Raw genomic sequence first — 24,653 nt, 5'->3', positions numbered from 1 at the left:
CGATCCTGAGCACAATCCGCCTGTGGCAAGTCCTGTTGATGAGGAAAAATTCGAAATTGGCGCCAGACGCGCGCGTGCTTCGCGCCGGAAACCGCGCTGATCATGTGACAGGAGCGCCGCTTTTGTGACAATTTTAACCCCGATTTGCGACTTCTAACACAATTTTGGTTACTAAAAAATCCCGTTTTCGTTTTTGACGCTAGTTTTAGTAATGAAAGGTGTCCGCGGGGTATTTTTCCGTGTTCATGTCGCCCCCGTTGACGTGTAGTGAAAATGATGTCATCAGATAATGGCCCACGGCCCGCTCCCATTGGCCGTCGCGCGCCCTTGATTCGCAAACCGGCCAATCGCGAGCGGCTTTCCACCAGTACTCCACTAGAAAATCTCTTATCGTCATATGACCCATTGCTGCTTGTGGCAGTCGTGTAAGCCATATTTGTCAGTGACTTCGCTGGTTTCGTGTAGTCTTTTGTGAGTCGCGGTCCGTTCCAACCTGTAAATACTCCACAACCGAAAATGGTCGCAATCGGCGAAGAAAATCCAGTGTACGGGCCCTTCTTCGGGGTGATGGGGGCGGCGGCCGCTATCATCTTCAGTTGTAAGTGGAATAAACCCTTCTGTCAAGTATCGATTTTGTCCCTCGGAGCCGCTTTTCGGCCGCCGAGGCCACCAACCGCCTGGATCGCACTCAAAACAAGGTTCTAAAATAGTTTTGAGTCAGGTCTGGGCTAGCTGGGCCGCCCATGGGCGTTGCGCGGGTCGCCTGCCAAAGGCAGGACCGGATCGATCGCTTGCGCCCCCGAGAGAAAAAGCCCGAAAACGGGACACCCGCGCGAGGGTAACCCAGTTTGCGGGTCACATGCCTGGACCCACCCTGACTCACCAACAACCAACGAACCCATTTAATAATACCATATTACCATAATCATCACCATCATTAGTATCACTATTAGGTATCGTAGGACAAAATCGAAAACCTGAACCCTATTTTTCGCAGACCCTCTCATTCCGGGTGTCAAGCAGGCGACGCCTGTCACTCTTAACACCGTCACGTGACCCCTCAAAATTATCCGTTTTTTGGCGATTTTGGTTTTGAACAGGTGGGTGTAACTAACCACCTGAGAAGCATGTGACTTCAAGGTTTGCACCAAGTCACGTGAATTTCAATACCGAGTTGCATAACCTAGAATTCGGTTGATATTGAGGGGAGACAAGAGCATTTCAACCCAAACAGATTAGTCATGTACGCAATTGTTTGGCCCGTCTGACAAAAATAAATAATTGCGGTGGGTGGCAGAGTGCCAATAATGCGTGTATTGACACCTGGAGCAAATCCTCTGCATTCAGATGGGGTGTTAGGTCGGGCGCAACAACGTTGCAACGGCTAGATTAGATAAGGCGTCATGTGATTGAGGTCTATTGTCTCTAGATTTTGATAAAGTGGGTACTTTGGGGTTTGTGGGGGCGCAAAATGGGTTACACTAATGGTGTAGTGGGCCATGAAAAAAACAAGGACGCTAGAAATGTGAAATTGTTACGTCACGATTTACGACCTTACTAAAGTCCAAATTGGTATCCAGTCCATGAAAATTGTTACCACGTGATTCAATCAGGTTATAGTAAAGTTTTTACACATTATGATTCAAATAGGGATTTCCAATTGACAGCTGGTGCACGTATTTTATTCAGAAATAACGATTTCATTGTCTTGTAGTTGTCAACAAGCTGTCATTTCTTACCAAATAAATTATGTTGACACTAGACCACAGTTGCATGAAATTTTATATGGAAAGATAAAGACCTGATTGTCTTATCGGACAAGTTTACTTCGTGTTCCACTAATTTAGACATTGTTCCAAATTGTATCGGGCACAATTGAGCATTTGTTGCCAGGGATAAGTAATGACTTCTCAGTCTCAAGTAAAGTTAAGAGTAATCGGTTCAGTAGTTTCGGAGATGAACTATCAGCGCCAATAAAAGACGGACGGAAATGGGCAGCGTATATTTTCGTTTTTTATGAGTTGTGAAATGCCAAGAACACATAAAATTAGACACTGAAAAAGATGACCCCATTACTTATGTCTTAGTTTCAATTCAAAATGATTTATTTTTTTAAGTCATATTGGAAAATGAGTTTTAATTTTTCCTTTTAGTTTTCGAGAAAACAATTGTAGTCTTACATTAAAAATAGAAAGTTGGAGCGAGCAACTGCCACACCACTTTCGAATCTATTTTTGCACCCTACTTAACTTGGTTTTAAAATTATCATTTACCAATACAACTAATGTGTGTTTGTTCTCTCTGAATAATCGAATCTGATAAGTACCTCGAGCTTTCTTCCGATACCCGTCAAGAATGTGCATACTAATATTCCGTTGCAGTTTTATTTATTCACGTTCATACTTCCTCATGGTCATTACTCATTACTTAATCTATTTGTTGTCTATTGACATAAATTTATCGCGAAAGTCAACTCAAGACACTCATCCAACTTTTTTTTATCAAATTAAACACACTTTATTCCCACCCAAAACTGATACGCCTTTGTTTTTATTTCGAAACAGAATTGGATCGGACTCAAATATTTCCGTAGCAGAAATTTTCACTCATTTATGAATCGCCGAAACCCTTGCAATTGATGGTTCGACTATTCAAAAACCTATCTTCGATTTTTGTTGTTATTTCGGGGCGCCTGAAATAGTTAAAAGTGACAGTGACCTTCATTCCAATAGTTGCATGCCGCTTAAAATACCCATGCACTAGGAAAGGTTCCCCGTGCACCCAAACCATGCCGCGTTTTTTGTTATTATTAATACGTCGTCCGTATTTATTTTTAAATTGCTTTATGTTGCAATAAATAAGCGTGCGCGCTTTTTACACATCGCGTCTCGGTTCAGGGCTGTAATTATAAATTTTATGCTCTCACTATATTTAACTCGTTTATCCTTCGGGATTGTAATTGTAACTATTTTCTAAGCAGGCGGGGTTGTAACAAAATGGTTTTGTTTTTCAGCCCTAGGAGCCGCCTACGGGACGGCGAAATCAGGCACCGGTATAGCAGCCATGTCGGTGATGAGGCCAGAACTTATTATGAAATCTATAATCCCTGTTGTCATGGCGGGTATCATTGCCATCTACGGTCTAGTTATTGCTGTCCTTATTGCCGGAGGTATTGGCCCAGCGAGCGAAGAATACACGTTATACAAGTAAGTAATTGGGTTTTGGCTAATAGGAACGGTGGGTTCGTTATTCACAAGTGGCTAACTTGGCTTTTGGAAATGAAATAAAATTAATAATGACTAATCTCGGGGACTCGGGGACAATATTATCTTCTTAGTGTTTCTTTAAAATTTGATAAACAAAAACATTAAAATTGATGGTTTTGTGTTACGATTATTATTAATGATGATAAAAATATTTTATCTGAGTATATTTCATGGGTGGACAAAATCTGAACAATGTACATCCATTTCAAGTAACAACGTTGGAAAGGCGATTATTAAAGATCGAGTTGGTTTTCAATTTTCGGAATTTTTTTTTTTAACTTTTTTGATAGGCAACCAATATTTCAGCTCTAATTGTACATTTGCTACCTATTTCAACTTTTATAAATCCAAATTTAAGTATGTTTTGTTATGTTTTCAACGCATTTTAAAGTTCGATTAACCCAAAATTGTTAATGTTTTGCGACCAAGAGTTGCTAACTGTTCGTTTTTATCTTAATTCTGTTCTTTTAGTTCTTAAATTCTTTCTTGGAGAATATTTAGGAGTTTATAGAAATGGGATCACCAAAATCAGATTTCTTTACAGCACAGTTTATATCAGAATTGCAACAAAGCCACTATATTCTATAGATTTTCAGTTTGAGGACTCATAAAAAGGCTTTTTTTATTTTTCGTCACTTGTATTATACGTATGAACACCTTTAGAATCGGTTTCAATCATGTTTGTAATGTTTGTTAAACTTTTTTTTTAAATATGTAGCTAAAACGTCATACATCAGGTTGGCTTTGAAATTTCGTATATTTTGCCGTTTTGCGACGAAACTCATGGAAATTAAAAATGAGAGAGTTAAAACAAAAATTGAAAGTTTTACAAAAAATCAGCTTGAATAATTATTAGGCTAAATTAAAACAAAGTCACTTCTGGCTTCCTTTCTTCGATGACTTAAACCGTTTTTCCAGAATCGTCCATTGAAATATCGCAATTTTCGAAAATTTCAAAAAATCCTAATTTTACACCGAATTTTCCGGAAATATTGCTCCGGTACCGTAAGCATGCTATATTTTTGGAGTCAGCACGTCTCTGAATTTTTTCAGAATTTTTAGACAACTTTTCCAAAAGTGAAATTTTACACTATGGTAGTACTTTTTGTTTTTTAAATTTTACATTTTCAATTTTTCCATTTTTCAACTTCTCGATTTCTCCATTGTTTGATGTTTCGGTTTCTCGATGTTTCAATTTTTCAATTTCGATATTTCAGTTTTTGCGATTTTTCGATTTCTCGAATTTCCAGTTTTTAGAATTTTCAATTTTTCGCCATTTCGGTTTTGGGATTTTTTAATTACCCGATTTTTCAAATTTTCGGTTCTCCATTTTTTCGATTTTTTAAATTTTGGATTTCGATTCCTAGTCTTTTTAGTGTTTAGATTTTTTTAAATTTTACATTTTGTTTTTTCCATATTTCAATTTTACCATTATTTTTAAGTTTGTATGTTTCAATTTTGAATTTTTCGATTTTGGGTAATTTCGACTTCGCAATTTTTCGATTTTTTGATTTTCCAATTTTTCGAATATTCACTTTTCCAATTCTTCAATTCTTAGATTCTTCAATTTTTTGATTTGGGAAATTTTAGATTTTAAATTTTTTAAGTTTAAATGTTTCAATTTTGAATTTTTTGATTTCTCAATGTTTCAATTTTTCGACATCTCAGTTCTGGGGTTAAACATTTAATTCTTCGAGTTTCCGATTTCTCAATTTTTTGATTTTTTACTTTTGTGATTTTTCAGAACTTCCCTTTTTTAAATTTTAGATTTTTAATGTTTCGATTTTTTGATGTTCTGATTTCTTGATTTTTCATTCACTTTTTCGATTTTTGTATGTTTCAATTTTATAAAATTTTAAATTTCTTTTTTTACTTTTTGATATTTTTATTTCCCGATCTTTAGACTTCTCTCTTTTACATTTTTCGTTTTTTCTGTTTTTCGATTTTGGGTAATTTCGATTTCACGATTTTTCGATTTTCCGGCTTCTCATTTTGCGATTTTTCAACTTTTCGATTTTCCAATTTTTCGACATTTCAGTTTTATGATTTTTTTCTCGAATTTTCAGTTTTTCAATGCTTTAAATTTTACATTTTCGATTTTTCCGTTTTTCGATTTTTAATGTTTCGAATCTCCAATTTAAAATAATAGGCTAGTATTTGCCAAAATAAGACTCATTTTGACAAACGACCTACTCTTCTAAGAAAAGGTACTAGCCCCGCCCACCCACCCTTTATTTTCTTAGAAGGTAAGTCATCTGCCAAAATCAATCTTATCTTGGCAAGTAAGAAAATAAGGGTGGGTGGGCGGGGTCAGTACTTGTCAAGATGAGACTGATTTTGGCAGATGACCCACTCTTCTAAGAAAACAAAGGGTGGGTGGGCGGGGCTAGTACTTGTCAAGATGAGACTGATTTTGGCAAATGACATATCCTCTAAGAAAATACGGGAGGGTGGGCGGGGGCTAGTACTTGTTAAAAATAAAAATATGTACTTAAAAATTAAAAATCACAAATTGAAAACTCGGATAAATGAGAAATCGGAAAATTGTACAACTGTTTAATCGGAAAATCAAAATCAAAAATTGAAAAAAAAACACACATCTTGTAAAATCGAATTCGAAATTCCAGTTTTCATTTTTTTTTTTTTTGTTTTTAGATTTTTCAACTTTTGAATAGTTCATTTGATAATTTGTTTGACAATTTTGCAGTTTTTAACTCCATTTTGATTTTTCAAGTTCTCAAGTTAAAATTTTTCCTTTTCACGATTTGACATTTTTCGATTTTTTAACAAACAAATTCATTGGAACTAAAATTTTGAAAAATCGAAAATTAGAAACAGAATTTTCAGATGTTTTAAAGTTACGGTAAATATGGCAATCTCTGATCAAAATTGCTTTTTACTCCCGTCCAAAAACTCGGTGACAAAAAATCAAAAATCGAAAATTTAAAAAAATAAACGTCCATTTTCTCGATATTTTTTAAAATCGAAAGACAGATCAAAAAATTGAAAATTTAAAATGGGAGAAATTGAAAAATTCGAAAGTTGGAAAATCGAAAAACTGAAAAATCTAGTAGTACTCGCTACGATAAGACTGATTCTGGCAAATGATTTCTCTAAGAAAACAAAGGGTGGGTGGGTGGGGCTAGCACTTGCCAAATAACCTATCCTCTAAGAAAATAAAAGGCGGGTGAGCCAGGCTGGTATTTACCAAAATAAGACACATTTTGACAAACAACCTACTCTTCTAAGAAAGGGTACTAGCCCCGCCCACCCACCCTTTATTTTCTTAGAAAAGTAGGTCATCTGCCAAAATCAGTCTTATCTTGGCAAGTATGAAACTAATTTTTGCAAATGACATATCCTCTAAGAAAATAAGGGTGGGTGGGCGGGGCTAGTACTTGTCAAGAAAAGACTGATTTTGGCAAATGACATTTCTTCTAAGGGACGGTGGGCGGGGGGCTAGTACTTGTTAAAAATAAAAAACTTAAAAATCTAAAAATGCAAATTGAAAACTCGGATAAATGAGAAATCGGAAAATTGTACAACTGTTTAATCGGAAATTCAAAATCAAAAATAGAAAAAAAAAACAAATCTTATAAAATCGAATTCCAAATTCCAGTTTTCATTTTTTTTTTTTTTTGTTTTTAGATTTTTCAACTTTTGACTATTTCATTTGATAATTTGTTTGACAATTTGCAGTTTTTAATTCCAATTTTTTGATTACTCAAGTTCTTAAGAAGATAGGTCATCTGCCAAAATCAATGGTATTTTGGGAAGTATGAAACTAATTTTTGCAAATGACATATCCTCTAAGAAAATAAGGGTGGGTGGGCGGGGCTAGTACTTGTCAAGAAAAGACTGATTTTGGCAGATGACCCACTCTTCCAAGAAAACAAAGGGTGGGTGGGCGGGGCTAGTACTTGTCAAGATGAGACTGATTTTGGCAAATGACATCCTCTAAGAAAATAAGGGAAGGTGGGCGGGGAGCTAGTATTTGCCAAGATAAGGCTGATTTTAGTAGATGACTTATTCTTCTAAGAAAGTAAAGCCTGGGTGGGTGGGGCTAGTACTTGCGAAAAATAAAAAAAACTAAAAAATCTAAAAATTGCAAATTGAAAAATCGGATAAATGAGAAATCGAAAAATTGAAAAAAAAACAAAATCTTACAAAATCGAATTCGAGATTCCAGTTTTCATTTTTTTTTTAGTTTTTAGATTTTTCAACATTTCATAATTTGTTTTACAATTTTGGAATTTTTTGATTTTTAATTTTCTAAATTCTCAAATTAAAATGTTTCCTTTTCACGATTTGTTGTTTTTCGATTTTTTAACAACAAACAAATTTATTGGAACTGAAATTTTGAAAAATCGAAAAATCGAAAAATTGAAAATTAGAAACAAAATTTTCAGATGTTTTAAAGTTACGGTAAACATGGCAATCTCTGATCAAAATGGCTTTTTGCTCCCTTCCAAAAACTCGGTGACAAAAAATCAAAAATCGAAAAAATAAACATCTTGGCAAGTATGAAACTAATTTTTGCAAATGACATATCCTCTAAGAAAATAAGGGTGGGTGGGCGGGGCTAGTACTTGTCAAGATAAGACTGATTTTGGCAGATGACCCAGTCTTCCAAGAAAACAAAGGGTGGGTGGGCGGGGCTAGTACTTGTCAAGATGAGACTGATTTTGGCAGATGACTCATTCTTCTAAGAAAGTAAAGCCTAGGTGGGTGGGGCTAGTACTTGCTAAAAATAAAAAACCTAAAAATCTAAAAATGACAAATTGAAAAATCGGATAAATGAGAAATCGAAAAATTAAAAAAAAAACAAAATCTCATAAAATCGAATTCGAAATTCCAGTTTTCATTTTTTTTTTTTTAGTTTTTAGATTTTTCAACATTTAATAATTCGTTTTACAATTTTGGAATTTTTTAATTTTTCAAGTTCTCAAGGTAAAATGTTTCCTTTTCACGATTTGTCATTTTTCGATTTTTTAACAACAAACAAATTTATTGGACATGAATTTTTGAAAAATCAAAAATCCAAAAATTGAAAATTAGAAACAAAATTTTCAGATGTTTTAAAGTTACGATAAACATGGCAATCGCTGATCAAAATTGCTTTTACTCCCTTCCAAAAACTCGGTGACAAAAAATCAAAAATCGAAAATTTAAAAAAATAAACATCTATTTTCTCGATATTTTTAAAAATCAAATAATTGAGAAATCGGAAAACTGCCAAAATTGTAAAATTAAAAAACCGAAAGAGATCAAATAATTGGAAATTTAAAAAGCGAGAAACTGAAAAATTGGAAAGTTGCAAAATCGAAAAACTGAAAAATCTAGTAGTACTCGCTACGATAAGACTGATTTTGGCAAATGATCGACTCTCTAAGAAAACAAAGGGCGGGTGGGTGGGGCTAGCACTTGCCAAATAACCTATCCTCTAAGAAAATAAAAGGCGGGTGGGGCATACTAGACCTACTCTTCTAAGAAAAGGTACTAGCCCCGCCCACCTACCCTTTATTTTCTTAGAAAAGTAGGTCATCTGCCAAAATCAATCTTATCTTGGCAAGTATGAAACAGATTTTTGCAAATTACATCCCCTAAGAAAATAAGGGTGGGTGGGCGGGGCTAGTACTTGTCAAGATGAGACTGATTTTGGCAAATGACATATACACTAAGAAAATAAAGGAGGGTGGGCGGGGCTAGTACTTGCTAAAAATAAAAAAACTTAAAAATCTAAAAATGACAAATTGAAAAATCGGATAAACGAGAAATCGAAAAATTGAAAAAAAAAACAAAATTCAGATGAATTTTTACAAAACTTGGTGTTGTCACAAAACCACTATATTTCTATAGATCTCCAATTTGAGGCCCCAGCAGGACACCTTTCTTTTATTTTACTTGTCACTTAACAGCTGTGCTTAATGTAATGTTAAATTATACGACGAAATCCAGAAGGCATAAATAACTTTTTTTTTTTTTTTTTGGAGAATTAAATTTATTAAAAAAATTAATTTTATTTTTGTGTTTTAGGGGTTTCGTGCATTTGGGTGCCGGTCTCGCAGTAGGCTTCTCTGGTCTGGCGGCCGGTTTCGCCATCGGCATCGTAGGTGATGCAGGTGTCCGAGGAACGGCCCAGCAGCCCCGTCTCTTCGTAGGCATGATCCTCATCCTCATTTTCGCAGAAGTATTGGGTCTTTACGGTCTCATCGTCGCCATCTACCTCTACACAAAATAAGTTAATCGTTTTCTTTTTTTAAGTGTAAAACAGAGCAGATTCATCCTTTCAAATCCAGTCCCCTGTACTGTCATAGTAGAGTTTCCCCCATAACCTGATTTTTCGAAATGTTATCTCCTTCATCCTATTTTTAATGTTTATTGTATAAAAAGATGTATAAAACCGTGTTGTAAGCTTTGATGAATTTGACGGACGAGGCATAGAAGGTGTAAATATTTTATTGTGATGGAACTCGTATGACGATGCGGGTCCTGTCATTGTAAATAATTTGGACTGGGCTTGAATCATGCTACATTGGCTGTCATGTTCATAAAGGGTTACGCCTTGATAAATTAATTATTGTATAGTTATTAGTAGTTTGTTAGGTTAATCATTTCATAATATGCGATTTAAGGGTCTACGACTCTGAGTATTTAAAGTTACAAAGAATAAAGTTACAAAAGTAGCACAATTATTTTTAATTTCATGGGCATGTTCGAGATTTGTTGAGCCTTATAGACCTACAGTAGCGTTCTGTTCTTTTAAATTCTACATATCATTGCCAACTTTGTTAATTAAGTGTTTGTTCCTTAGCAGAGTATGATGTTCACACTATTGTATCGAGATTGCTCACGTTTCTTTGCGTTCGTCGTTTGACCTTCCATTAATCAGGCGCAGTGTTGACAGTTTGTAATTAAACAATAATAATAAATACAGTTGTTGTAAATAATGGCAACATTATCTATGTATCGATCGATGGTTTGGTGTCCATAGTTATACGTGTTAGCCTTCTCTGTAGCCTAGGACACTTGGGGGCGCGGCTGTGAACTGCCCTTAACACACAACCCAGTCCAGAGCCGCGCCCTTGCGTCTATAACCTAAACATGTTGATAGTATTTTTTTTCTCGTCATTATACTTTCTTCTAGTACGCAGCACCGGGCTTGGCGGCTGGGGGAGTGTCGACGACTCCAGCCGTCTGTCTTTTAGGTTCGAAATGTAGAAATGCCTCTGTTGTAAGAAGGGAACAGCAAAATTATGTTGAAAATAAATAATTTGTACATTCCATTACAATTTTTGTTGTGTAAATTTTATTTTGTTTTTCTTTTGTCCGCTATTAGACTTGTTTATGTACAGTTTTAACGAAATATATGGCTTCGATTTATAATCAGACCGTTTAATCGTTATCTTCGCATACGTTTGGCCTAAGCTTGTAAGTTTTTCAAAAAAAAAAAGATATTCGAAAATACATGTAGTCCCGTTATGCTAAATGATTTTTTTTTCTTTGTGTTGATGAGAATACAAGTTATTTTGTTAATGTTGAAGATGGTTGTTTTTTTAACCCTTCATTGTGTTAAGGCAGGTTTACTAGGTCTAAAATTCCACAGTAAAACCGATTTTTAAAACCTGCCGAATTTCGATATTACAAAAGCTTGATTTTTCATTGAACCCTTTTTCGCTTAACTGTTTATTACTTGGAGGACTGTGGCGATTGAAACGTCATCTAAGAGAAAACAAGGAATTTGTTGACAAGAAGTCGAGGACAGTAATGTAGCGAAGTAGAGTCGAAAAACTTCGAGAAGAACACGTGATGCTTCGTGGTTCATATTCTTCTCACGGCATTTCCACTCTAAATTGCGTCTACTTGAGTACGTCGAATTCTGTTTTTAATTTCAGGCCTATATAATAGTAATTTTGAGTGTTGTTTCTGTCTGTAAATAATTGTATACTAAAAAATAGCAAAAGTATTGTCTACGCATACCTTAACGTTGCCTTAACCACATCCTTACAAAATATTTAACCAGAAAAAATCAACAATCCTTCGAGAACATTGATGTAGCAGAGATTAATTCTCATTGAGGTTATGTTGCAAACAGGTAATTTAGTTTGTTCGAGAAGATGCCGATATAGTTGCGAAACGTCTCGACCTTGGCCTCAAAAAAAAACAGGTTATAGTTACCTCATTTTTTATCTGGTATTACTTGCTGACAGCCATTGTGTTGTCAACTGGTGGTAAATAGAATTATACAGAATGTCCCAAAGTTCTGCTGAAAAAATTATTTATCGAAGAATGAAGACCTAGAATTTGACATTAATTTCAATTATACAGAATGTTTCGTTTTAAATTTGCATTTTTAAAATGTGATACCTGATAGTCGCTACGCGTAGTTTTCGAAAGCTGTATGGTTCTTTAAGAAGCACACACTCAAATTACTTTCAACTATACAGAGTGTTGTGTTTTTAAAGCGTAACAAACAACTTGGTTTTTTCAAATGGCACTCTCTATATTTTGATTAGACAGATAATCTCCGAAAGTACTAGCCGAGTGTTGTCAAATTTTGTATTTATATTAGGAATATCATGTAGATGGTAACACGCTAACCAAAATTTGTCTAATCATCCCCACCAATAATGTAATGACGTCACTTCGAAATTGTAAGTACATATAAAATGGGTTTTAAATTGAATAAAATAACATAGTCCTACACATGTAGTTTATGACCTCGAATTGAGTTTTTACCCAAAACGTCCAGATTTTTGGAAAAAATCAAAATTATGAAACAACATTTTGCAATTTAATTTTAAATCTGCCAAACCGAATGCTTTGAAATCTTGCAGATGTTTTCAAGTTATTGTAAGCATAGTAATATTTAAAATCAAAATGTATTGAATAAACCAACAATGGCAAAAATGAATACATACTTCGAAATCTTGCAGATATTGTAAAGTTATTATCTATAACGTTATCTAACCAAAAATCTAAAAAAAATAAGTCTTATCTTAGCAAATACTAACATTTTGGCAAATGACATACTTTTTAAGAAAATGGAGGGCGGGTGAAGGGGGCTAGTATTTGCTAAGATGAGATTTATTTAGGCAAATGACATATTCTCTGAGAAAATAGGGGGGGGTGGGCGGGGCTAGTACCTGCTACGATAAGACTTATTTTGGAAAATAACATACCCTCTGAGAAAATAGGGGGTGGGTGGGCGGCCCTAGTACTTGCTAAGCTAACACTTCTTTTGGCAAATGACATATCCTCTGAGAAAATAGGTGGCGGGTGGGCGGGGCTAGTACTTGCTAAAAAAAATCAGTCAATTTATTTTATTGAATAAATCAACAATTGGAAAACTAAATACTTTGAAGTCTTGCAGACGTTGTAAAGTTATTGTAACCATGGTAAATTGCTAATTAAAATAGAACTGTTTATTCCCCCCAAAAAATTGATGACGTCATCGCAAAATTTTCCCGAATTAATTGTATCCAAAATGTGCAAAATATGATCGGTTTTTACTTGTGATTTATCATTGCATTCATATTTTTTAGATTTGCTTAAACGGGTGGCTTAAAAAAAAAATGAATGAGTCATTTTTTTATTGATTAAATCAGGAACGGCTCACTCCATTTTCCTAGAAAATTTTGGGAATACAATACTGTTATTTTCAGTTTTCATTTTACATTAAATAAAATAAGTCAGTGAAATCGAGAAAGAAGGTGGACGGGGTGAATTTAGCTTTTTTCTAGTTTTATGAGCAAGCAGTAGGCCCGCCCACCAACCCAGTGACTACTCGTAATATTGTTCAGTCCTATCTTAGTAAGTTTTAGCCCCGCCCACCCACCCTTTTTTAATTAGAGGATATAAACTGGAATTTCGAATTCGATTTTATAAGATTTGTTTTTTTTTTCAATTTTTCGATATTTCAGTTTTTTTCCGATTAAACAGTTGTACAATTTTCCGATTTCTCAATTTGTCATTTCTAGATTTTTAAGTTTTTTTATTTTTAGCAAGTACTAGCCTCACCCACCCAGGCTTTACTTTCTTAGAAGAATGAGTCTTCTGCCAAAATCAGTCTTATCTTGACAAGTACTAGCCCCGCCCACCCACCCTTTGTTTTCTTGAAAGAGTGGGTCATCTGCCAAAATCAGTCTCATCTTGACAAGTACTAGCCCCGCCCACCCACCCTTATTTGCTTAGAGGATATGTCATTTACAAAAATCAGTTTCATACTTGCCAAGATAAGATTGATTTTGGCAGATGACCTACCTTCTAAGAAAATAAAGGGTGGGTGGGCGGGGCTAGTACCTCTTCTTAGAAGAGTAGGTCGTTTGCCAAAATGAGTCTTATTTTGGCAAATACTAGCCTGGCTCACCCGCCTTTTATTTTCTTAGAGGGTAGCTTATTTGGCAAGTGCTAGCCCCACCCACCCACCCTTTGTTTTCTTAGAGAAATCATTTGCCAAAATCAGTCTTATCGTAGCGAGTACTAGTAGATTTTTCAGTTTTTCGATTTTTCAACTTTCGAACTTTTCAATTTCTCGCTTTTTAAATTTTCAATTTTTTGATCTGTCTTTCGATTTTAAAAAATATCGAGAAAATAGATGTTTATTGTTTTAAATTTTCGATTTTTGATTTTTTGTCACCGAGTTTTTGGAAGGGAGTAAAAAGCAATTTTGATCAGCGTTTGACATGTTTACCGTAGTTACGGTTTTAAAGTTTTAAAGCATCTGAAAATTTTGTTTTTAATTTTCAATTTTTCGATTTTTCAAAATTTCAGTTCCAAGGAATTTGTTTGTTGTTAAAAAATCGAAAAATGACAAATAGTGAAAAGGAAAAATTTTGATTGATTTTTAAGTTTTTTTATTTTTAGCAAGTACTAGCACCACCCTCCCTTATTTTCTTTGAGGATATGTCATCTGCCAAAATCAGTCTCATCTTGAGAAGTACTAGCCCCGCCCACCCACCCTTTGTTTTCTTGGAAGAGTGGGTCATCTGCCAAAATCAGTCTCATCTTGACAAGTATTAGCCCCCCCCCCCCTCTGTTTTCTTGGAAGGTAAGTCGTTTGCCACAATCAGTCTTATCTTAGCAAGTACTAGCGCCTTTCTAGGGTTTATAACCAATTTGTTTTTAATTCCATTGCTATGTTGCCATGTTATTCCAAATTTCTTAAATTTTTTTTAATCCTAGGGTTCATAAAAAAATCGTCAGTAGGATTATTTTTAAAATCTGTGATGCAATATTTTGTGAATCTGATTATACAGAGTGTAAAGATTCATATTTCCGCCATACGGACAAAAACAAAAAATAGAGTAAAAAGAAGTAATAAAATATAGGTGTTCTATTTGAAAAGACTGAAATATCAATATTTTAACATTCTATACTTTTATAAACACCCTGTATATTAAAATTTTATTTAATGGATACCACAATAAAACACGTACTTCTGTTTATCTCGCCATAAAATATTGCAACACAGATTTTAAAATTAACACTATGGGAATTTTTTTGTGCTAAAAAAATCAAGGAAATTGGAATAACGTGGCAACATCGCAACGGTAGAATATTAAATATACTGTATTCCATAAAAAAAACCTAACTTAAGCTAACTCAAAAAGAAACACTCTGTATCTCTTTAATATTTAATTACATAGATGTCGACAATCACACGCTTAATGACTCTCCCTGTATATATTTTAATTGACTTAATCGTTGTAGGTTTTGTAGCCGTAATTTAATTTTGAAATTCCGTTGTGACGTTGCCACATTATTCCAATTTTCCTGAATTTCTTATCTACAGTAGCGGTCATTTCTACGGAACCACTCGATAAAAAGTCAAGTTGGTAGCCCTGTCACCTAGTACTTTACGCCGAACGCGGTTGGTAGCGGTAGTTGACATGGCAATCGAAACTAGCACAACACGAATGTTTCGGTTGCCCTCAGCTATGCCGCACTGTATCCCGTGCAGACTGTATGTTCTGTTCATCTATTTATTAAAATAAAATATCTACATTGACAATGGGGCCATCTAACCTGTCAAATTTTTGACACATATGTTTTCCCCCAGAAACCTGTCAAGGTCACTTACACCAAACAAATTTTGAAAATTTACACTAGGGAGTGGTTCTATAGAAAAGATCGCGACTTTACTCTAAAACATTGCATTTTTCAAACATCGATAGAAAATATTTTATTGCTTAACAAAACAAAAAAGAGAGAGAATAAAAGCAGAGTAAGAATAAAATATTTGGAAATTGTAATATTTTATATTGATAAAAAATTTCAAGAAAATTGGAACAACGTGGCAACATTGCATCGTAATTTCTTTATTTAAGAAAATAAGTCATGTGTTAAGTCTCAAAAATAGAACACTCTCTATAGTTGAAAATAATTTTAATGTTACGGCTTTTTAGTCCCGACTTTTTTTATTTTCAATAATTAATGAGGTATCGAGTTAGTGACTCACGCTGTATATTTTCAGAGATTTTCAGAATTATTTATACAATATATTTTCAACATATTTGTGTTTATTATGTGTAAAGTGGCCATATTTAATAATAGTAATATTTTTAAGTCAGCCATGTTTCAAGATGGAGGTCTGAAATTTTGCACAAAACTTTTTAGTTTATTTCCCTCGACAGGCGTCTGAAAAAGGGACAATCATTTTAATTTGTTATACAGGGTGATTAAATTTGTAAATCTTGAGTTCTGTCAAATACGTTGTTATAAATACGATATTTTTTGATATTGCGGGATACTTTTTTAATTATGGTAAATTTAGGTTAAGAAAAATAAGAAAATGGATTGTGTGTAACATGATCTGAAAAAGTATCTTTCTGTGGATAAAATAAAAACGTAATGAAGCTGTAATTGCCTTCTTAATGAGATTTAAAATGTTCTTAGAATTTCCAACAATTTAAGTATTTTCTTTAATCATGGAATAATTTTACTAACGCTTTTATTTGTGTTTAGAAATTTTTAAAATTTTGTTGACAGTGTTCGCAACTATGTGAATCGTAAACTCAAAAACTACATGTCTATAAATCTTTATTACATTCTTTTGGTAACACACAACATTTTAATCTACTCAAATCCTCAGATTTCGATTTCGGCAAGAAGTTGATCCAGCCCCAACTGCAAAAAAATTCTCACAAACCGAAAATTCACGATTCACCCTACTCACGGCTTTTCCCTCCTTGGCAGCACACGTGGCCAAACTAGCAGCATAATCGCAAGAGTCGCTCTCCACGGGGGCTAAAAAAACAGCATTATCCTCAAACCACCCCAAAATAATCACTCACTTCCTTCGCAGTTCTTGAAAACCGTCACCATTTTGTTGTACACGTCCTCGTCTTGCTCTTTTAGGGGCTCTAGAGCTTTAGCTGCCCCGTCTTTATCGATAGAGCCGTCTTCGTTTTGCTACAGTGTTTTATGTAAATATGAAAAATTTTCAAAAAAAAAATGGACTTACGATGTGGAAGTTCTTGTGGAAACAGAAAATCAAGCATTTGCCTTCGTGCGATTCCGGGATGTTGTGGGACAGGAGGACCTTGATGTCGTCTAGATTTAGAACGGGTTAGGGTTTGAAATTGAATACACTTATTACTATTTTTATTATTATTACCTTCACTAGCGGAGACTTCTTTGATACAAGTTTCCCCGACTTTCTTAACTTCTGCCACAAATTTGTCAATGAAGTCTTTGTCCAACTATGAGACAACTATTACTTTTAAATATAAAAATATTTAAAAACTTACAGCATTTGCGGCGAAGAAAAGTGTTGCCAAAACTAGGAGGGTTTTCATTTTTTTTGTAGCTGTACACGGTGATTTTGAAATGAGACTGATGACAGTTGCTCAGTCGTCTCATTTTATATTATTTTTGTAATCGGTGGAGGTCGCTCAAGGTGTACTTTTTTTTAAATTGATTATGAAACTAGACGTAAATAATAGACATTGTTTCCTCAATCAGCGTATGTTTCTGACCAATTAGTGTAATAACACCTTAGATGTAATTATCGAACACAAGTGAACGTCGAAAATTTGTAAAAATAATGAAGTAAATTAGTGTTTGGCGACATGCGATGGGTAAAAAGTGTACAGTTTCCGCGTAGTCTTTATTATGGAAGGTTACTGGAAGTGTATGAGTTGTCAAAAACACTTTATTATCATATAAATGTCATAGTTTTTTCGTAAAGGTATACATAGTTGTGTAATGTTTATTTCACCTACCCTGTATCAGTTTTTGATTTCGTTGCATGTTAAAACAGGTTGTCGCGTTTATAATTATCAATTAATTAAAATCTTGTTTCTGTCAAACTATGACTCAACGTAATCTTTAAATATGTAAAAATAAAAGAAACAAATATATTTCAAGGTTAAAAATGGGATTCGATTTTGATCTTGTAAAACCTAAGATGTTAAAGAAATAAACGAATTTTTTCAGCACCAATGTTAAGGGTAAGTTTTACGTATACCTAATATCAGAGAAGATACAACTAGAAATTTGAGCGAAAAAGCCCCTTAATGACGACTCTTTTCAACATAGGTAGGTACACTTTAAACTTCCTTGATAGGAAAATTCATTTAGATGGATCATGTCAATTAAACATGCTTTTTTGTAATGAATTTTGACTTTGTGTACTCTTTGCTCAAGCATAAGCAAAATGCGTGGTGTTGATGACAAAAGTTGCCGCTTCTCTGATATTCTATAGTTTTCTCAGTAGTTACACCGAAAATTTCTCTTTTTTCTCAAATAAGGAAAGTAATACAACAGATTTTAAAAATCGCAAAAAATGAAAATAAGTTTGTGCTTTTACTTCTTTACATATGTTGGCAGAACTGCAACAGTTGGTATCTATCTAAGAAATATTCACTTGAGAAACTTCAAATAATCGTCCATAGAATATCCTCCCTTGTAGGGTTTTCTATATCCACAACTTAAAAAAGCCATGACCTAAACATTACATAACCACACTTCTTGACAGAAAAGAAAATAAATAGCGACTTCTCTCAGAATTAAATGACATAAGTAGAGTCGACTCGGGTTGCACGTGTCCACCTTGCAACCGACCTTCAAGAATTTCCCTAGTGTAAACGTCAGTGTTTCATGAAAAAGGGGACCGTCGATTTTTTTGTCTCTGTTCATTGTAACGTGTGATTATGGTTTCTGGTAATATTTGTGAGATTATGACGTTAGAGTTACTGTTGTCACTGTAAGCTGTCATCAATGTCCCTTATTTTCTATTTCTTAATTGTTCATGAATAGTAAATCATGAAAAGAAACATTACAGCATGAAAATTAAAGTCAGTAAAAGAGAAGTAAATTAAATAATTAGTGAAATAAGCTAAGTAGTGAACGTAGCGCTGCCAACAGTTCAGTTACGAAGTTCCTAGTTTTTTCATTATATAGGAAACACTACAAGAGATTTTAATACTAATAATAATAATTAAAAAATGAAAATGCTGTTTGTCTTGTTCCAACTTTGCAAAACTATCCAAATTTCAGTAATTATTTTTCTTCTTATTGTTTATATTAGAAAACATATCATATCTTGCGTTGTGTTGGCAGATCTGAAACAGTTGGTAACAATTTAGAAAATATTCACTCAAGAAACTTTAAAGAATCGTCAAAGTTCAAACTCGGAAGAACCCATATCCATAGAATATCCTCCCTTGTAGTGTTTGCTATATCCACAACTTAAAAAAGCGATTACCTAAACATGACATAACCACACTCCTTGACAGAAAAGAAAATAAATAGCGACTTCTCTCAGAATTAAAGAACGTAAGTAGAGTCGACTCGGGTTGCACGTGTCCACCTTGCAACCGACCTTCAAGAATTTCCCTAGTGTAAACGTCAATGTTTTATGAAAAAGGGGACCGTCAATTTTTTTGTCTCTGTTCATTGTAACTTGTAAATATGGTTTCTGGTAATTGTAAATCATGAAAAGAAACATTACAGAATGAAAATTAATGTCAGTAAAAGAGAAGTAAATTAAATAATTAATGAAATAAACTAAGTAGTGAACGTAGCGCTGCCAACAGTTCAGTTACGAAGTTCCCAGTTTTTTCATTATATAGGAAACACTACAAGAGATTTTAATACTAATAATAATAATTAAAAAATGAAAATGCTGTTTGTCTTGTTCCAACTTTGCAAAACTATCCAACGTTCACTAATTATTTTTCTTGTTATTGTTTACATTAGAAAACATATCATATATTGCGTCGGTTGGCAGAACTGAAACATTTAGTAACAATTCAGGAAATATTCACTCAAGAAACTTTAAATAATTGTCAAAGTTCGAACTCGGAAGAACCCACATCCATAGAATATCCTCCCTTGAAGTGTTTTCTATATCCACAACTTAAAATACCATTACTTAAACATGACATAACCACACTTCTTGACAGAAAAGAAAATAAATACCGACTTCTCTCAGAATTAAAAGAAATAAGTAGAGTCGACTCGGGTTGCACGTGTCCACCTTGCAACCGACCTTCAAGAATTTCCCCAGTGTAAACGTCAATGTTTCATGAAAAAGGGGACCGTCGATTTTTTTGTCTCTGTTCATTGTAACGTGTGAATATGATTTCTGGTAATATTTGTGAGATTATGACGTTAGAGTTACTGCTGTCACAGTAACCTGTCATAAATGTCGCTTATTTTCAATTTCTTAATTGTTCATGAATTGTAAATCATGAAAAGAAACATTACAGCATGAAAATTAAAGTCAGTAAAAGAGAAGTAAATTAAATAATTAGTGAAATAAGCTAAGTAGTGAACGTAGCGCTGGCGACAGTTCAGTTACGAAGTTTCCAGTTTTTTCATTATATATAGAAACACTACAAGAGATTTTAATACTAATAATAATAATAATTAAAAAATGAAAATGCTGTTTGTATTGTTCCAACTTTACAAAACTATCCAAAATTCACTAATTATTTTTCTTGTTATTGTTTATATTAGAAAACATATCATATCTTGCGTTGTGTTGGCAGAACTGAAACAGTTGGTATCAATTTAGAGAATATTCACTCAAGAAACTTTAAATAATCGTCAAAGTTCAAACTCGGAACAACCCACATCCATAGAATATCCTCCCTTGTAGTGTTTTCTATATCTACAACTTAAAAAGCCATGACCTAAACATGACATAACCACACTTCTTGACAGAAAAGAAAATAAACAGCAACTTCTCTCAGAATTAAAGGACATAAGTAGAGTCGACTCGGGTTGCACGTGTCTACCTTGCAACCGACCTTCCAGAATTTCCCCAGTGTAAACGTCAATGTTTCATGAAAAAGGGGACCGTCGATTTTTTTGTCTCTGTTCATTGTAACGTGTGATTATGGTTTCTAGTAATATTTGTGAGATTATGACGTTAGAGTTACTGCTGTCACAGTAAGCTGTCATCAATGTCGCTTATTCTCAATTTCTTAATTGTTCATGAATAGTAAATCATGAAAAGAAACATTACAGAATGAAAATTAAAGTTAGTAAAAGAGAAGTAAATTAAATAATAAGTGAAATAAGCTAAGTAGTGAACGTAGCGCTGCCAACAGTTCAGTTACGAAGTTCCCAGTTTTTTCATTATATAGGAAACACTACAAGAGATTTTAATACTAATAATAATAATTAAAAAATGAAAATGCTGTTTGTATTGTTCCAACTTTACAAAACTATCCAAATTTCAGTAATTATTTTTCTTGTTATTGTTTATATTAGAATACATATCATATCTTGCGTTGTGTTGGCAGAACTGAAACAGTTGGTATCAATTTAGGAAATATTCACTCAAGAAACTTTAAATAATCGTCAAAGTTCAAACTCGGAACAACCCACATCCATAGAATATCCCCCTTGAATTGTTTTCTATATCCACAACTTAAAAAGCCATGACCTAAACATGACATAACCACACTTCTTGACAGAAAAGAAAATAAATAGCGACTTCTCTCAGAATTAAATGACATAAGTACAGTCGACTCGGGTTGCACGTGTCCACCTTGCAACCGACCTTCAAGAATTTCCCTAGTGTAAACGTCAATGTTTCATAAAAAAGAGGACCGTCGGTTTTTTGTCTCTGTTCATTGTAACGTGTGGATATGGTTTCTGGTAATATTTGTGAGATTATGACGTTAGAGTTACTGCTGTCACTGTAAACTGTCATCAATGACGCTTATTTTCAATTTCTTAATTGTTCGTGTATGGTAAATCATGAAAAGAAACATTACAGAATGAAAATTAAAGTCAGTAAAAGAGAAGTAAATTAAATAATTAGTGAAATAAGCTAAGTAGTGAACGTAGTGCTGCCAACAGTTCAGTTATGTAGTTCCCAGTTTTTTCAGTATATAGGAAACACTTCAAGAGATTTTAATACTAGTAATAATAATAATTAAAAAATGAAAATGCTGTTTGTCTTGTTCCAACTTTACAAAACTATCCAAATTTCAGTAATTATTTTTCTTGTTATTGTTTATATTAGAAAACATATCATATCTTGCGTTGTGTTGGCAGAACTGAAACAGTTGGTATCAATTTATGAACTATTCTCTCAAGAAACTTTAAATAATCGTCAAAGTTCAAACTCGGAACAACCCACATCCATAGAATATCCTCCCTTGTAGTGTTTTCTATATCCACAACTTAAAAAAGCCATGACCTAAACATGACATAACCACACTTCTTGACAGAAAAGAAAATAAATAGCGACTTCTCTCAGAATTAAATGACATTAATAGAGTCAACTCGGGTTGCACGTGTCCACCTTGCAACCGACCTTCAAGAATTTCCCTAGTGTAAACGTCAATGTTTCATGAAAAAGGGGACCGTCGATTTTTTGTCTCTGTTCGTTGTAACGTGTGGTTATGGTTACTGGTAATATTTGTGAGATTATGACGTTAGAGTTACTGCTGTCACAGTAAGCTGTCATCAATGTCGCTTAATTTCAATTTCTTAATTGTTCATGAATTGTAAATCATGAAAAGAAACATTACAGAATGAAAATTAAAGTCAGTAAAAGAGAAGTAAATTAAATAATTAGTGAAATAAGCTAAGTAGTGAACGTAGCGCAGCCAACAGTTCAGTTACGAAGTTCCCAGTTTTTTCATTATATAGGAAACACTACAAAAGATTTTAATACTAATAATAATAATTAAAAAATGAAAATGCTCTTTGTCTTGTTCCAACTTTGCAAAACTATCCAAATTTCAGTAATTATTTTTCTTGTTATTGTTTATTTTAGAGTACATATCATATCTTGCGTTATCTTGGCAGAGCTGAAGCAGTTGGTATCTATTGAGGAAATATTCACTCAAGAAACTTTAAATAATCGTCAAAGTTCAAACTCGGAACAACCCACATCCATAGAATATCCTCCCTTGAAGTGTTTTCTATAACCACAACCTAAAAAGCCATGACCTAAACATGACATAACCACACTTCTTGACAGAAAAGAAAATAAATAGCAACTTCTCTCAGAATTAAATGACATAAATAGAGTCGACTCGGGTTGCACGTGTCTACCTTGCAACCGACCTTCAAGAATTTCCCTAGTGTAAACGTCAGTGTTTCATGAAAAAGGGGACCGTCGATTTTTTTGTCTCTGTTCATTGTAACGTGTGATTATGGTTTCTGGTAATATTTGTGAGATTATGACGTTAGAGTTACTGCTGTCACTGTAAGCTGTCATCAATGTCGCTTATTTTCAATTTCTTAATTACTCATGAATAGTAAATCATGAAAAGAAACATTACAGAATAAAAATTAAAGTCAGTAAAAGAGAAGTAAATTAAATAATTAGTGAAATAAGCTAAGTAGTGAACGTAGCGCTGCCAACAGTTCAGTTACGATGTTCCCAGTTTTTTCATTATATAGGAAACACTACAAAATATTTTAATACTAACAATAATAATTAAAAAATGAAATTGCTGTTTGTCTTGTTCGAACTTTGCAAAACTATCCAAATTACAGTAATTATTTTCCTTGTTATTGTTTATATTAGAAAACATATCATATCTTGCGTTGTGTTGGTAGAACTGGCACAGTTGGTATCAATTTAGGAAATATTCACTCAAGAAACTTTAAATAATCGTCAAAGTTCAAACTCGGAACAACCCACATCCATAGAATATCCTCCCTTGTAGTGTTTCCTATATCCACAACTTTTAAAGCCATGACCTAAACATGACATCACCACACTTCTTGACAGAAAAGAAAATAAATAGCAACCTCTCTCAGAATTTAATGACATAAGTAGAGTCGACTCGGGTTGCACGTGTCCACTGTGCAACCGACCTTCAATAATTTCCCTAGTGTAAACGTCAATGTTTCATGAAAAAAGGGACCGTCGATTTTTTTGTCTCTGTTCATTGTAACGTGTGAATATGGTTTCTGGTAATATTTGTGAGATTATGACGTTAGAGTTACTGCTGTCACTGTAAGCTGTCATCAATGACGCTTATTTTGAATTTCTTAATTGTTCATGTATGGTAAATCATGAAAAGAAACATTACAGAATGAAAATTAAAGTCAGTAAAAGAGAAGTAAATTAAATAATTAGTGAAATAAGCTAAGTAGTGAACGTAGTGTTGCCAACAGTTCAGTTACGAAGTTCCCAGTTTTTTCATTATATAGGAAACACTACAAAATATTTTAATACTAACAATAATAATTAAAAAATGAAAATGCTCTTTGTCTTGTTCCAACTTTGCAAAATTATCCAAAGTTCACTAATTATTTTTCTTGTTATTGTTTACATTAGAAAACATATCATATCTTGCGTTGTGTTGGCAGAACTGGAACAGTTGGTATCAATTTAGGAAATATTCACTCAAGAAACTTTAAATAATCGTCAAAGTTCAAACTCGGAACAACCCACATCCATAGAATATCCTCCCTTGTTGTGTTTTCTATATCCACAACATAAAAAGCCATTACCTAAACATGACATAACCACACTTCTTGACAGAAAAGAAAATAAATAGCGACTTCTCTCAGAATTAAACGACATAAGTAGAGTCGACTCGGGTTGCACGTGTCCACCTTGCAACCGACCTTCAAGAATTTCCCTAGTGTAAACGTCAATGTTTCATGATAAAGGGGACCGTCGATTTTTTGTCTCTGTTCATTGTAACGTGTGATTATGGTTTCTGGTAATATTTGTGAGATTATGACGTTAGAGTTACTGCTGTCACTGTAAGCTGTCATCAATGTCGCTTATTTTCAATTTCTTAATTACTCATGAATAGTAAAACATGAAAAGAAACATTACAGAATGAAAATTAAAGTCAGTAAAAGAGAAGTAAATTAAATAATTAGGGAAATAAGCTAAGTGGTGAACGTATTGTTGCCAACAGTACAATTACGAAGTTCCCAGTTTTTTCAATT

At 33.8% G+C, this 24,653-nt stretch overlaps 2 protein-coding genes and 1 long non-coding RNA gene across 3 annotated transcripts; 1 reads left to right on the top strand and 2 right to left on the bottom strand.

Moving 5' to 3' along the window:
• The first annotated feature begins 386 nt into the window (after window positions 1–386).
• On the top strand, window positions 387–10,558 carry Vha16-1 (Vacuolar H[+] ATPase 16kD subunit 1). Its single transcript, XM_064050537.1, has 3 exons — window positions 387–598; window positions 3,014–3,206; window positions 9,303–10,558. The coding sequence occupies exons 1-3, from the start codon at window positions 517–519 to the stop codon at window positions 9,505–9,507; spliced, it is 480 nt and encodes a 159-aa protein (XP_063906607.1). The 5' UTR covers window positions 387–516; the 3' UTR covers window positions 9,508–10,558.
• LOC135125164 (uncharacterized) lies at window positions 10,247–11,517 on the bottom strand. Its single transcript, XR_010279861.1, has 2 exons — window positions 11,247–11,517; window positions 10,247–11,196 (listed from the first exon to the last, which is right to left on the bottom strand). It is a non-coding gene; the product is annotated as an uncharacterized LOC135125164 (long non-coding RNA).
• Window positions 11,518–16,290: 4,773 nt separating this feature from the next.
• LOC135124768 (general odorant-binding protein 19d-like) lies at window positions 16,291–17,122 on the bottom strand. The gene is made up of 6 exons (XM_064049987.1): window positions 17,018–17,122; window positions 16,885–16,969; window positions 16,732–16,820; window positions 16,562–16,679; window positions 16,444–16,514; window positions 16,291–16,394 (listed from the first exon to the last, which is right to left on the bottom strand). The coding sequence occupies exons 1-6, from the start codon at window positions 17,063–17,065 to the stop codon at window positions 16,356–16,358; spliced, it is 450 nt and encodes a 149-aa protein (XP_063906057.1). The 5' UTR covers window positions 17,066–17,122; the 3' UTR covers window positions 16,291–16,355.
• Window positions 17,123–24,653: the final 7,531 nt, after the last annotated feature.

Source organism: Zophobas morio, unplaced genomic scaffold (genome assembly GCF_036711695.1).
Source record: "Zophobas morio isolate AGI-343-1 ecotype UQ-CSIRO unplaced genomic scaffold, CSIRO_AGI_Zmor_V1 ptg000008l, whole genome shotgun sequence".
Lineage (NCBI taxonomy): Eukaryota > Metazoa > Arthropoda > Insecta > Coleoptera > Tenebrionidae > Zophobas > Zophobas morio.
The sequence above is the reverse complement of the archived record's forward strand: the minus strand, read 5'-3'. Positions and strand labels throughout refer to the sequence as shown.

Bases quoted from the DNA above. Each gene is read 5' to 3' on its own strand.
- Vha16-1 (XM_064050537.1), top strand. From the start codon at position 517: ATGGTCGCAATCGGCGAAGAAAATCCAGTGTACGGGCCCTTCTTCGGG. The intron at 599-3,013 runs GTAAGTGGAATA...TTTGTTTTTCAG, and splicing joins GGCCGCTATCATCTTCAGTT to CCCTAGGAGCCGCCTACGGG. The intron at 3,207-9,302 runs GTAAGTAATTGG...TTTGTGTTTTAG, and splicing joins GAAGAATACACGTTATACAA to GGGTTTCGTGCATTTGGGTG.
- LOC135124768 (XM_064049987.1), bottom strand. From the start codon at position 17,065: ATGAAAACCCTCCTAGTTTTGGCAACACTTTTCTTCGCCGCAAATGCT. The intron at 16,970-17,017 runs GTAAGTTTTTAA...GTTGTCTCATAG, and splicing joins TTTTCTTCGCCGCAAATGCT to TTGGACAAAGACTTCATTGA. The intron at 16,821-16,884 runs GTAATAATAATA...TTCTAAATCTAG, and splicing joins AGAAGTCTCCGCTAGTGAAG to ACGACATCAAGGTCCTCCTG.